The sequence below is a fragment of the Electrona antarctica genome, assembly GCF_951216825.1.
Source record: "Electrona antarctica genome assembly, chromosome: 24".
NCBI classification, from domain to species: Eukaryota; Metazoa; Chordata; class Actinopteri; order Myctophiformes; family Myctophidae; genus Electrona; species Electrona antarctica.
Genome location: NC_136803.1, coordinates 6,338,239 through 6,350,576, shown reverse-complemented (window position 1 = coordinate 6,350,576; position 12,338 = coordinate 6,338,239). Strand labels below are relative to the sequence as shown.

General features: G+C 44.6%; 1 protein-coding gene across 1 annotated transcript in view; it reads right to left on the bottom strand.

Annotated features, from left to right (window-relative positions):
- Positions 1-494: 494 nt before the first annotated feature.
- The window catches only part of cckbra (cholecystokinin B receptor a), a gene marked incomplete at its 3' end in the record, with an annotated part of 67,744 nt that continues 55,900 nt past the window's right edge, over positions 495-12,338 (bottom strand). Inside the window, exons 3-5 of the mRNA XM_079495325.1 lie at positions 12,046-12,310; positions 2,953-3,080; positions 495-1,108 (exon numbers count right to left, since the gene is read on the bottom strand). Coding sequence (XP_079351451.1) covers positions 495-1,108; positions 2,953-3,080; positions 12,046-12,310 — 1,007 coding nt within the window. The remainder of the gene's footprint in view (positions 1,109-2,952; positions 3,081-12,045; positions 12,311-12,338) is intronic.

Here is a 12,338-nt window from a genome sequence, read left to right as displayed (position 1 = left end):
GTCCGTCCTCTGAACCAGAGGGAGAGGCCGGGCTCAATGCTTAAAGACATCACAGCGAGTAGGACAGCCTCGGCTCATAATCACCTTAGGACCACGTTTAGGCGAATAAAGGTGATATCATTACGGGTCCATTTGGTTTCATTTTACGCCCTCAGTGCTCTCAGAGTTCAATTATTGTTAAACATCTGCATTACTTAATTTACAAGAAGTCTACACAATTAGAGAATGTGGAAGAATTGTTATTTTAGATCAACGTTTGCCCGTTATCTCTCCTATGGTACGACAACAAAATAAGAAAATATGAAACGTTTTGGGTCTGAGAGGCTGAATCTAATCAATATAATGGTGGTCCGTGGCTCAAATGCCAAATGAATAATGGGCCTTGATGTGAAAAGGGTTGAAAACCACTGATGTACGTATGAGCCTCATTCAGCAGGGTCCGGCGGTGCTGACGGTGGTGTAGCTGAACTTGGACATGGACGTATGAGCCTCATTCAGCAGGGTCCGGCGGTGCTGACGGTGGTGTAGCTGAACTTGGACATGGACGTGGCCATGGAGGACGCCGCCGTGAGGCATTCGTCGCCTCCCCCCTCCCCATCCCTCCGGCCATGGCCTGGCCACCACCCCCCACCGCGGCGGCAGAGGCGCACCCCTCCGCAGCAGCAGGCGTTGAACATGACCAGCAGCGCGGCGCGGAAGCGCGTGTTCATGAAGCAGTAGATGACGGGGTTGACGCAGGCCGAGGTGTAGGCCAGCAGCTGGATGAAGGAGATGGGCGCGCCGCCGAGGGCGCGGTGCGCCGACATCAGGTCGAAGGCCTTCCAGGTGTTGGCCGCGTACAGCGGCATCCAGCAGATGAAGAACAGCGCCACGATCACCATCAGCATGCGCACCACGCGCTTCTTGGCGCGCAGTTTGGCCTCCGACGTGTTGCTGCGCGCACGCTCCGTCCCCCCGGCCGCCTGGGCGGAGGCGGCCGAGGCGGAGGCCGACAGGGTGCGGAGCTCCGTGGCCGGGGATGGGGTCCTCTTGGACACCTGGACGTAGCAGCCGTCACTGTCGTCGGGGCCTCCGGCAGAGACACTCTTGCTGCCGCCGTTCTTCACTCCTTTTGAGGCGTGCGTGCGTGCGCATGTGGCGGCGGTTAGGATAAGCGAGGAGGGGTTTGGTTGCATGAAAACACACACAAACAAAATGCAAGGTATTAGGAGGACAGGTGAAAACCATCTGTTAACCCAATTTGGGCGGGTTTTAAGCATTATGTTATACTTTAGCTATTGAAAAATAGCAGATCTACAAGCTCATAGCGCGCCACCGAGTGGCGCGCTACAAGCTTGTAGGTCTGCTATTTTTGAAAAATCGTTAAAATGTGCCTCAAAAATTGTCATGATTTAGAAAACATTTTTTTTTAATTTCGACGTCAGGCCTGAATGGGTTAAAGCCCAATAATGCTTTCCACGGATCCAGTGGGACGTCATCCTAATGCAAGGACATTCTCACATGTCCCAGGAACGGATTAGTAGAACACGTTGAGTGTTATATGAATTAATCTCTAACTCCCATTCCCTGCCGGTGTTTTCACTAACCTTTGAAGAATCACGCCGTCGCAATTGTACCTCCATTTCATGAAAACCCGCCTGAAAATAGTTTCATCGTTTGTGTTCGAGTTGAAAAATCCACCACCGCGGCGATCCGAAACAACAACTCAGAACAGAGCGAGATGGAGGCATTATGCAACGTACAGTAGGCAACGTACAGTAGGCAATGCATTGAGCCTCAATTTCCCAGAAGCCTTGGAATCGAGCGCGTCACGGATGTCCGACGGAAACCCCATATGTCTTAAGTTATCAAAAAACGGTGAATAAAACAAAAGTCGGGAATAGCGTGTTCCGCAGGGAATGTGTTAAAGTAATACCCAACATTTTCACCGATTTCCCCCCCCCCAACCCTAACCTGACTCCGCCAGATTGCGGCAGTATTGAGTTCCCTCCTCCTACCTTGATCTGGTTTCTCTCAAGCAGAAACGATGAACGGGAAGCAGCGGGACAAACATCTGATATCTCCATAATAATTTCAAGTTGTAGTCTTGTTGCGTTTACATTTGCGCTGTGGCAACAGCTACAATACGTCACCAGTCTCGCGTTGATCCCGCCTCTAGCGGCCGCATACGGCTGCATATCGCTCCTCTAGCGGCCGCATACGGCTGCATATCGCTCCTCTAGCGGCCGCATATCGCTCCGGACAGAATTTGTTCGGAGTACATCGTCTCTGCCCGAGAGAGACCAGATGGGAGCAGGAGGAGGAACTCACTGCTGCCACCAGCTGGCGGAGTCAGGTTAAAGGGGAATTTCTCCCTAAACCTTTTTTTACAAAAGTAAGTTGATAATTATGTATATTTTGACCACAAAAAAAATAAAAAATAAATAAAGATATAGCTGGGGCTGGGGCTGGAGATGGGGCTGCTGCTGGGGGGGTCTAACATCAGCTCACGTAGACCAGGAAGAGTGCAGTGTCAACAATGCATGGAGTGTTGCTGTCACATCATCTAGAACAGATGTGAACAAAAAACCAAAAACAATTGCCCGATTGAATAGGAGTTCTAGCGTTAGACCCCTCCAGCCCCAGCTTCATCTCCAGCTCCAGCTTCAGCTCCCCTATATCTTTATTTTTTTTTAATATATTTCTTTGGTCAATATACATAATTATCAACTTACTTTTGTTAAAAAAAGGTTTAGGGAGAAATTCCCCTTTAACCCCCCCACCCCCGAATCTGTTTTTCTTATTTTTTCATTGAAATATTAAAGAAGAATATATCAAATTGTATTTCCATGTAATGTTGTACTTTAATATATTTTGACGAAAATACACCCGGGTTTAGTGATGGCGTGATAACATTTGGGTTTAGTGTTGTAGGGTTAAAATGGTGCCCCAAGTATTTCTGATGGATCTTACCAGCGGCCTCCGCGTTGAGACTCTGCTCAAACTGAATGCTTCTGTAGAGCTCCCTGGAGATCAGGCCGTACGCGACCATCATCACCACGCCGGGCACGAAGAACAGCGTGAACAACAGCAACACGTACCTGAGAGGGACAGACAAGGACAACAGAAGAACAGCGTGAACAACAGCAACACGTACCTGAGAGGAACGGACAAGGAAAACAGAAGAACAGCGTGAACAACAGCAACACGTACCTGAGAGGGACGGACAAGGACAACAGGAGGGAGACAAGTGTGTGAAATCCAGGGATGTGCAGAAGATGTTAGAGAGAGTGAGGGGCTGAAATTCCCTAAAAGGGCACTTTTGGCAAAACTAATGCAAAAATAGCTGATCTACAAGCTCACAACGTGTCGCGCTCCGACGGGTTGAGAGCTTGTAGATCAGCTATTAGCTCTTCAGCTACTGAAGATGTGGCTTACTGTACAATTTACAATTTACAATTTAGGCATTTAACAGACGCTCTTAATCCAGAGCGACTTACATTAGGCAAGAACAAAAGCATGGGAATACATCACATATATAAAATGCATTTATCATGTGTGTGGCTTACTGTGTACAAGCTTACTGCATACAAGCCTTCATGACAATATCATACACAGCATCAGCGAGAACCCAATGAATCGTTCCAAAAGCAAAATACAATTCCGCAACGAAACCTCCGAATGCCTATCATTCCGAAATATGAATGAAGTTCTCATCATGACACCACTACTCTCTTTATTGAGAGGCAGCTATGGCTGTCAGTCAGGCCGGGTAGCCGTTTCGTTTCACTTCATCATTCAGTGTGTGGGGAATCTGTTTTAATGTGTGACTAGTGATTCGGCAGCTGGAGTGTCAGCAGCCCATTTCTTGGACGTATTAACCCATTTTGGGCGGGAACCCCTTTTGGTGTTAGCATTATGTTATGCTTTAGCTATTGAAAAATAGCAGATCTACAAGCTCATAGCGCGCCACCGAGTGGCGCGCTACGAGCTTGTAGGTCTGCTATTTTTGAAAAATCGAAGAACGACTGACATAGAAACATAGCTTTTTCAGAAAACTGTCAGGATGTAAAAGATCAGATTTCAAAAAATGTCTTAGATTTTTCAAAAATAGCAGACCTACAAGCGAGTGGCGCGCTATGAGCTTGTAGATCTGCTATTTTTCAATAGCTAAAGCATAACATAATGCTAAGACCAAAAGGGGTTCCCGCCCAGAATGGGTTAAAGCGGGTGGCTGAGCGATGGGACCAGCGAGACTTTCATTAAGCCGATCAACAGAAACCTCCCCAAGAAGGAGATTGGACCATTACGGCAGCCAGCAGGAATAGAGAGAGGATAAACAATTTAGCAGCAGATGACCGAGTGAATCAACAGTTCTCAATCCAACAGGCTATGTGTAGGGGGCTAAAAGCTAAAGATAGGGGACTATATTAAAATGGTAAAATTGAAAATGAAAATATGATTCCATAATAACAATCATTTTCCACATATAGTGGCGTTATTTGAGTTCAAATTAAAATGCAGTTATCCAATTTGCATTCATATTTGCATACAGTATGGGTATTCTGCAACCATATTAACCCATTTTGACCTGAGATCAGATTTAAAAAATGTCTTCTACATCCTGACAGTTTTCTGAAAAAGCTATGTTTCTATGTCAGTCGTTCTTCGATTTTTCAAAAATAGCAGACCTACAAGCTCGTAGCGCGCCACTCGGTGGCGCGCTATGAGCTTGTAGGTCTGCTATTTTTCAATAGCTAAAGCATAGCGTGAAAATGAAAATATTATTCCGTAATAGCATTATAATTTTCCACATATTGTATGCATTATTTGAGTTCAAATGAAAATGTAGTTATCCAATTTGCATTCATATTTGCACACATACAGTATGGGTATTCTGCAACCATATTAAAATGTCATTCAACACTACAGTAGGCAACAGACTACCATATAATTGAACTACTATGTGTAAAGTGTACAGACTGTGTAATAAATAAATCACAAATATACAAAAGTCCAGAATGAGAGCATACAATTCTACATATCCAAATCCAGCCTGAATCAGATCTGTGCCACTTCCAGATTGGAATCTGATTTGTTTAAATAAGTCTAAGCACAAACAAGTCACATGGAATCCGATTTTTACAAATGTGACTTGATCCACATTCAGTGGTGGTTTCAAATCTGATTCAAATCTGACTTCAGGAGATCCGTCTCAGTCTGAACGCAGCAACCTGATCCAAATCTGATTCCATGTGACATATTTTTGTGTTTGGGACTTATTTAAACAAATCGGATTGCAATCTGGATGTGGCACAGATCTGATTCAGGCTGGATTCGGCTGCCAGTCTGAAGTTGAACACACAGATCTGTGACAGATCCGATATGGTCACTTGCAAATGCAGTGTGAAGTGAACAACCCGGCCGGGGATCAGATTTGACAAATAAATCAGATTTGAATGGATGGGACTGCAGTCTAAATGGGGCCATATGTCAGGGCTGTCATTTGTGGTCAGGGTCCCCACTCCCAGGGGATGGCAATTGCCACGCCGCACTTTTAACCTCAAATGCTGTGATTGCATGCATATTTTCTCAGGGTATTTTGTACAGATTAAACTGATTTAGATTGGCACCTACTGAGTACATGGATATGCCCATCCATCTGCATGAGACACATGTGTTTTCTTGTCTGCAACCTTACAGTACGTTAATTAAACGCAATTTCCCACCTGGTGTCCCTATTTTGGGTATGTCATTATAGGCAAATCTACAAGCTCACAATTTGTCATTCACTATTTTTAAATAAGGTTTAAGTGGTCACTTTTGTTTACCACCATGTAATTTTCCCTAAAACGACGCCTCTGCAACCTTAGGCACAGGTACCAACATTGACACAGGGGAGAGTGATAATGTTTTATGTTGGTGCTTAATCGTGCCGAGCAGGGAGAAAATCCAGCAGAGCCGAACGCCAAGTCAAATATCATATGCACACTCATTACTCATTCTGGAATAAATATTGGTAAATCTATTTGTGAGTTGTCTGACTGAATTATACGTAATGTTGACATGATGGCACACTGACTATATTGAAAATAATAACATGGCACTTCATGTCAGAAAGGTTGCCGACCCCCTGCTGCACAGTATTCCTTGGGAAAGTCTGGGAATGAAATGTCAGTGCTTTTCCAACTTCAGAAGCCACAAAGGAAACGGAACTGAATCGAAAAGTGTATCCCATTGAAAATTGTATGAAAACGACAGAGAGAGAGAACAATGGAGAGATCACAATTCCAGAGATAAAGACGGCGTGAGAATACTACTTGAATGGCAAAGGAACTGGCCAGGTGTGACTTTGATCGTATTAAACCTCCTGTATGCCCACAGCTAGAAATAGCTTTTTCATTTGGCTTCATCACAGAACACTCTTAACCAACTAGACATCTGCTGAACATCAGTCGGTGCACGTTAAGTGGCCCGGCGGAAGGACGGCCGGCTTTGACCAATGCTGTGATATTCTAATGCCAACACGGCGGGCCAGGCAGTCCTCTGAAGTAACCAACCCACCCTCTATCTATCAACCGTCTTTCTCTGTCTCTGGACAGTCTGTCTGATCTTTTTATCGGTTAGCCGTTTGATCGTGTGTCAAACGTGAACGACAATAGGCCAGTGGAAAGTGTACGAGCGGACCACCAAAGGGAGATGTGTGCCGGCGCTTCGTTCAGGGTCGTTGGTTCCCTTTCATAGACCAACAGAGAAGCAGCGTCCATAGTGGGATACATGAGACCGCCAACGGATTGGCTACAATTAATATTCATGCTCTCGTCTGGATGAATACAGACATGTGGGTGAAGTAATACTGAGCCAGCCATCAATCCCCCGATCCGAGAAAAACACTTCAGACAAACATGCTCACTGCTCTGCACTTCCGCTCTACAGAGTGAAATGCAAATGCAACCGGAAATGGCCCTTCCGACATCTCCACCTGGTTTATATATATTTTAGTTTTGGCTGACATCAAAACAGTTATTCACTGAGACGTGACCATGACCATGCCAATATGCTTCATGCGTAAGCACAGTTCTACCATTCTCACCAAAGATCGTGAAATTACACAGGTTTTTTTTTACCCATTCATCATTGCTTCATAATGGCTGTGAACGGAGGAGGATGTCAGTGCCAGAAGGATCACTTTCAACATCTTAAAGGTATATTCAGTGATTTTACTTCTTTTTTTCTGGATAATCCTCCCTACTATAGAGTGTGCTGACCATATAAGGAGTTCCTCCCTGTCCCCAGTGAGCCCCTGGGGTCAAAAAACCCTAGTTTCAGTTTTGGTGGCGGGTGGCAAAGCCTTCATCCAATCAGGATGAGTGGGGCCTTCCTCCAATCATGATCGACTGGGGGTGGGCCTTGGTGCACATGCTGTTGGCCTGTTGCACTTCCCCCCACTGTAGTGCGTGCATGTGCACATTTTGTTACCGGGGCGGACTGGGTGGTTTTCCAAATCACCCAAATCACTGAATGCTCCTTTAAATAAAATCTGGAAAGCAAAAGATATATCACTCAATCATATATCTATCCTAAGCATATATAGCTTGCTTCTTAGCAGAAATGGAAATACAAAAATAACCCGATATTTTAAAATATATATATTTTTTCTTTGTAAACGGAAATGACATTACTCTGAATCCGGGAGGTGTAGTTCCAGATTCTATAGCATTCGGAGATTGTGGAATAGTTGTCTGGCTACTCGAGACTATTGCTCACCTGTCTCCAATCACGTTAAAAAACTGCCTACCTTTTCTCCTCCCCTCTTGTCAATCAGAGAGGTGTATTTAATTACACATTGGTGTCTACTTGTTATTTGTGCTTTGCATCTTGCATATACAACAGAATGCAACAAACAACCCAAAGTGACGTATTATTTTAAGGCGTTACTATAGTGCTAGCTTATAGCTCAGTGCATGCATGCTTGATATAGGGGCGACTGTGGCTCAAGAGGTAGAGCAGGTCGTCCAATGATCCATGGGTTGGCGGTTCGAATCCCGGCTCCTCCTGTCTACATGTCGAAGTGTCCTTGGGCAAGACACTGAACCCCAAATTGCTCCCGATGTGCTGGTTGGTGCCTTGCATGGCTTCCGCCGCAATCGGTGTATGAATGTGTGTGTGAATGTGTGAATGTAATGCACAATCTATGTATAGCGCCTTGGATAAAGGCGCTATATAAATGCACCATTTACCATTTATTTACCATTTGATATGGATTGCTGCATCTACTGTAGAGGCGTTAGAATTAGAATTACCACCCAGGTTTTTCCGCTTCTACTATACTTCTAAATGTGGGAAGCGTTTCATAAGGATTACTCTATCCAGTGGCATTATTCATATGAATGCAGCGAGAGGCAGATGAGAAGGGTTTTCTCTTCTTATCTGGCAGAGATCCAAGATACAGTAATACACTCCTCCAACCTCCCACAGTGAAGTATGGATCACGCTGGTTGAAAATAAAGCTACCGGATTAAACCTTGGGGAACCTGCGCCCGGTGACACGCCTCGACTTCTGCACATCTGAGCTCCAACTTTATCTCCTCGGCGTGAAGGCGGCACTAATTAAGCAGTCTTTCACCTCCTGCATGCCCCCCCCCCCCTGCGCGCACACACACACACACTTGATGGACAATGGGAGAATTCTTCAGAGGGGTGTTCAGCCACAAAGCGCTGTCACGGGGAAAGACGAACGAACACGCTTCTTCTGGATCACCACCTTTTTAATTGCCACACCACTCCTCAAAAATTATGTATGGGCAGATTTACGTTACTAGAGCATCAGTACATCTTCGGAAGCACCCAAACGAACCATGTACAACCCAGATTCGGCACAAACAAGGGACTAAATTATTTTCGCTCCTATGCTACCAAAATGTGGAACGCCCTACCAACAGTCATTAAGACATGCAAATCCTTTGACTCCTTCAAAACCGCTCTCAAAGGGCACCTACGGATGGCTGCAATTCGAAACTGGCCCCCGTAAAAATCGAGTTTGTCCTTGAAATGTACTGTAATTCTGCAAACTGTTAATAAATATTTCAATCAATCAATCCAAGCGTGGCACTGTATAGAGAGCATCTTATGTGGAGCTACAGACTTGTTGGTTTGCATGATGTGTTTATTTTATTTGACGCCAAAACAGCTCAAATGTGTATGTATACCGACAGTTTATCACAAACTGCTATAGTACCAGCAATTAATGCTTTTATGAGTTGTTATGCCCTTTACCTTTTTTTTGTAAATAATAATTATATCCTAGCAATAAATTAATTAATAATGACAATGACCTAATCAGGAGAACCGGGTTATTACTAATGAAAATTGTGTAAACTTTCAAACTTTTGAGAGTAAAGAGTAATGCCCCCATCCTCCTATGCAGTGACCTTGGTTTCTCTTCTTTCTCCTGTATAATGAAGCCTCTCTTCAAAAAGAAGAAAATATTCTGCGTGTCCTTGACTTCATTCATTATTCAAACATCACCCCCCCCACCCCCGAGAGGCGTCGTTAAGACCCCTGATTGTAAGAACTGCCCGTACTCTGGCTGATATGGAAAAGGATTCCCTAAAAATGACAGGAAAGAAATCCCTTCCGTGTGTGGCTTTCTTAGGAAATTGTGGAGGGCAGCGATCCAGGAATCCCGAGTTGGTGTTGGCTAGACCTCACTCTCACAGCAACTAACTATATCCGTCTCAGTTCTACTATTGGCTTAACGGAGGAAATATTACAAAAGAAAACAGTCAACAGCCATCATTACCGTTACCTCATTAGGGAAGGAGAAAGAAGTGGGAATCCCTACTTTTTCAAAACCGCTCTAAAAAAAGTATTTACAGGTGGCTGCAATTTGGAACTTTGTGTTTTTATGTATTTGCATAGTATTGTATATTTGTCTATCATTAAATGTTTTGATTAATTTAGTACAAATTACAAAAGGACCCCAATGGAAACAAGCCAGTAGGCTTTCTTGGATAAATCCTTTTAGTACAGTGATTTTCAACCAGTGGTCCTTGAGGGGGTTCCAGGTGGTCCCCATGCAGCTAAATGGAGAGTTGGTAACCTTCTTTGGGTTTCATATTACGCTCTCAAGAGTTAAACTATTGTTAAACAGCTGCATTATGCCTACTTAAGGACAACTTTGGTGACTATTAATCTTTTTTTCATACATTTAACGATTTTAGCTATTTTTGACAGGGGGGCGGGGGCATTCGAACAAGTGGCTAAATATGTATATATTTTTCTTACAAAAATGTATTTACTATAGTCCTACTAGACCTCAGGAAATTACATCTGGCCACAAAAGATTGCGGGGTCTATTGAATGTGAAGGAGGAGGTGACAGACTGACGATTGAGCCTAGGACACATAGGGCAGTATTATGCGTGTCTTAAGTACCAGGTCGTATTACTTAACTTAAGACCTGGAGGCGTGATCAATGCCATCTGGCTATTCTGAGTGGCCAAACGGCATTGACTACGCCTCCAGGTCTTAAGTTAAGTCATAAGACCCGCATAATACTGCCCATAGGGCGTGTCATAAGACCCGCATAATACTGCCCATAGGGCGTGTCATAAGACCCGCATAATACTGCCCATAGGGCGTGTCATAAGACCCGCATAATACTGCCCATAGGGCGTGTCATAAGACACGCATAATACTGCCCATAGGGCGTGTCATAAGACACGCATAATACTGCCCATAGGGCGTGTCATAAGACACGCATAATACTGCCCATAGGGCGTGTCATAAGACACGCATAATACTGCCCATAGGGCGCGTTCGGAAATAGCACACTGAGCAATGCAAACTAATAGGAGAGTGCGCTCCGGTGTGGCATTTCCGAACGCGCCCATAGTATGGCATCCCCCTAGGTTCCAGTTGTTCGTTCAGACACACGGAAAAAACTACGTTTTCTAAAAAATATATATACATATTTAGCCACTTGTTCAAATGCCCCTCCCCTGCCCCCCCTGTCAAAAATAGCTAAAAACACTACAATTTAAAAAAGCAGCAAAAAAGAAAATTAACACTCACCTTTTACTTTCCCTAATAACATGAACCTTGGTTGTACTTTAATTTACAAGAAGTCTAACAATTAGAATGTAGAATAATTGTCATTTTGATCGTTTTGATCTCTCCTATGGTAACATCAATAAAGCATGGAAGTTTTAAGGCTAAAATCTCATCAAATGGTGGTCCGTGGCTCAAATGGCAAATAAATAATGGGTCTTGATATGAAAAGGGTTGAAAACCACTTACAACAGAGGAGCATGTGTTTGCAAATCCACCGACTTATCTACTTAAGTCCTGCAGATGTCAATGAACAACAAGCTAAGACTTTAGTACTTGTTTAGATTAGAGCTTCATGCATCTCCTTTTAGTAAATTGATAGCTTTTTACTAGGTTGATATTTGTATAGAAAGGCCTAGGGTCGGCTAGTCTTAAACCCCATATATAATGCAACGGTTTCATGTTTTTATAACTTGATACATTGTTTTTTGTTTGATTTTTGAGTGGTACAACCACTCTAAGGAACAGCTATGTCCGTGACTATGTGTTAACCTATGTGTTAACCTGTGTGACTCATGCGTGACTCATGAGTACCAGTAGGGGCGCTGTCGTGCCAGAAACAGAGAGAGAGAGATAGTGCTGCACTGTTGCCTGCTAATGTGAGAGAGAGAGAGAGAGAGAGAGAGTGTGGGGTGGAAGGGGGGGAATTGCACCACTCAGTTCACACGGGTGTGATTTTTTTATAAACAAGTCACATACAGTAGCCGATAGCCAGAATTGCAAAGATTGTTCTCTCCCCCTCTCTCTCTCTCCCTCTCTCTCTCCTCTCTCTCAATTGAGGGTATGTTTCCTTAAGGTGTTTCTGTGTGACAAAACAACCCACGAAACCTTCAACTGTGTTTACCCATCATCACAGTGTCTGATGTTGTGAAAAGGGCCTGTGCATTCTGTGATGAGAGGTTCATGCTTGAGAACAGCAACAACAGCCCACACACTGAACATCGGCGTGGCCTACCAGGTCTGCTCGGCCCACACGCTGGGCCACTCCGGGCGGCACATGTGTATCGTGACGTTGTCCGACTTGCGGACCGAGGTCTTGATCATGTAGAACACCGGGTAGGGCACCATGATGATCAGCGACAGTGCCCAGGTGGCGGCGATCACGCGGTAGGCGTGCGAGCGCGTCTGCCAAGAGCGTGACTTGAGTGGGTTGCAGATGGCGCTGTAGCGCTCGATGGCGATGGCCACCAGGCTGAAGGTGGATATGCTGACGGAGATCCCTGCGGAGCCGAGAGAGAGGGGAGGGGT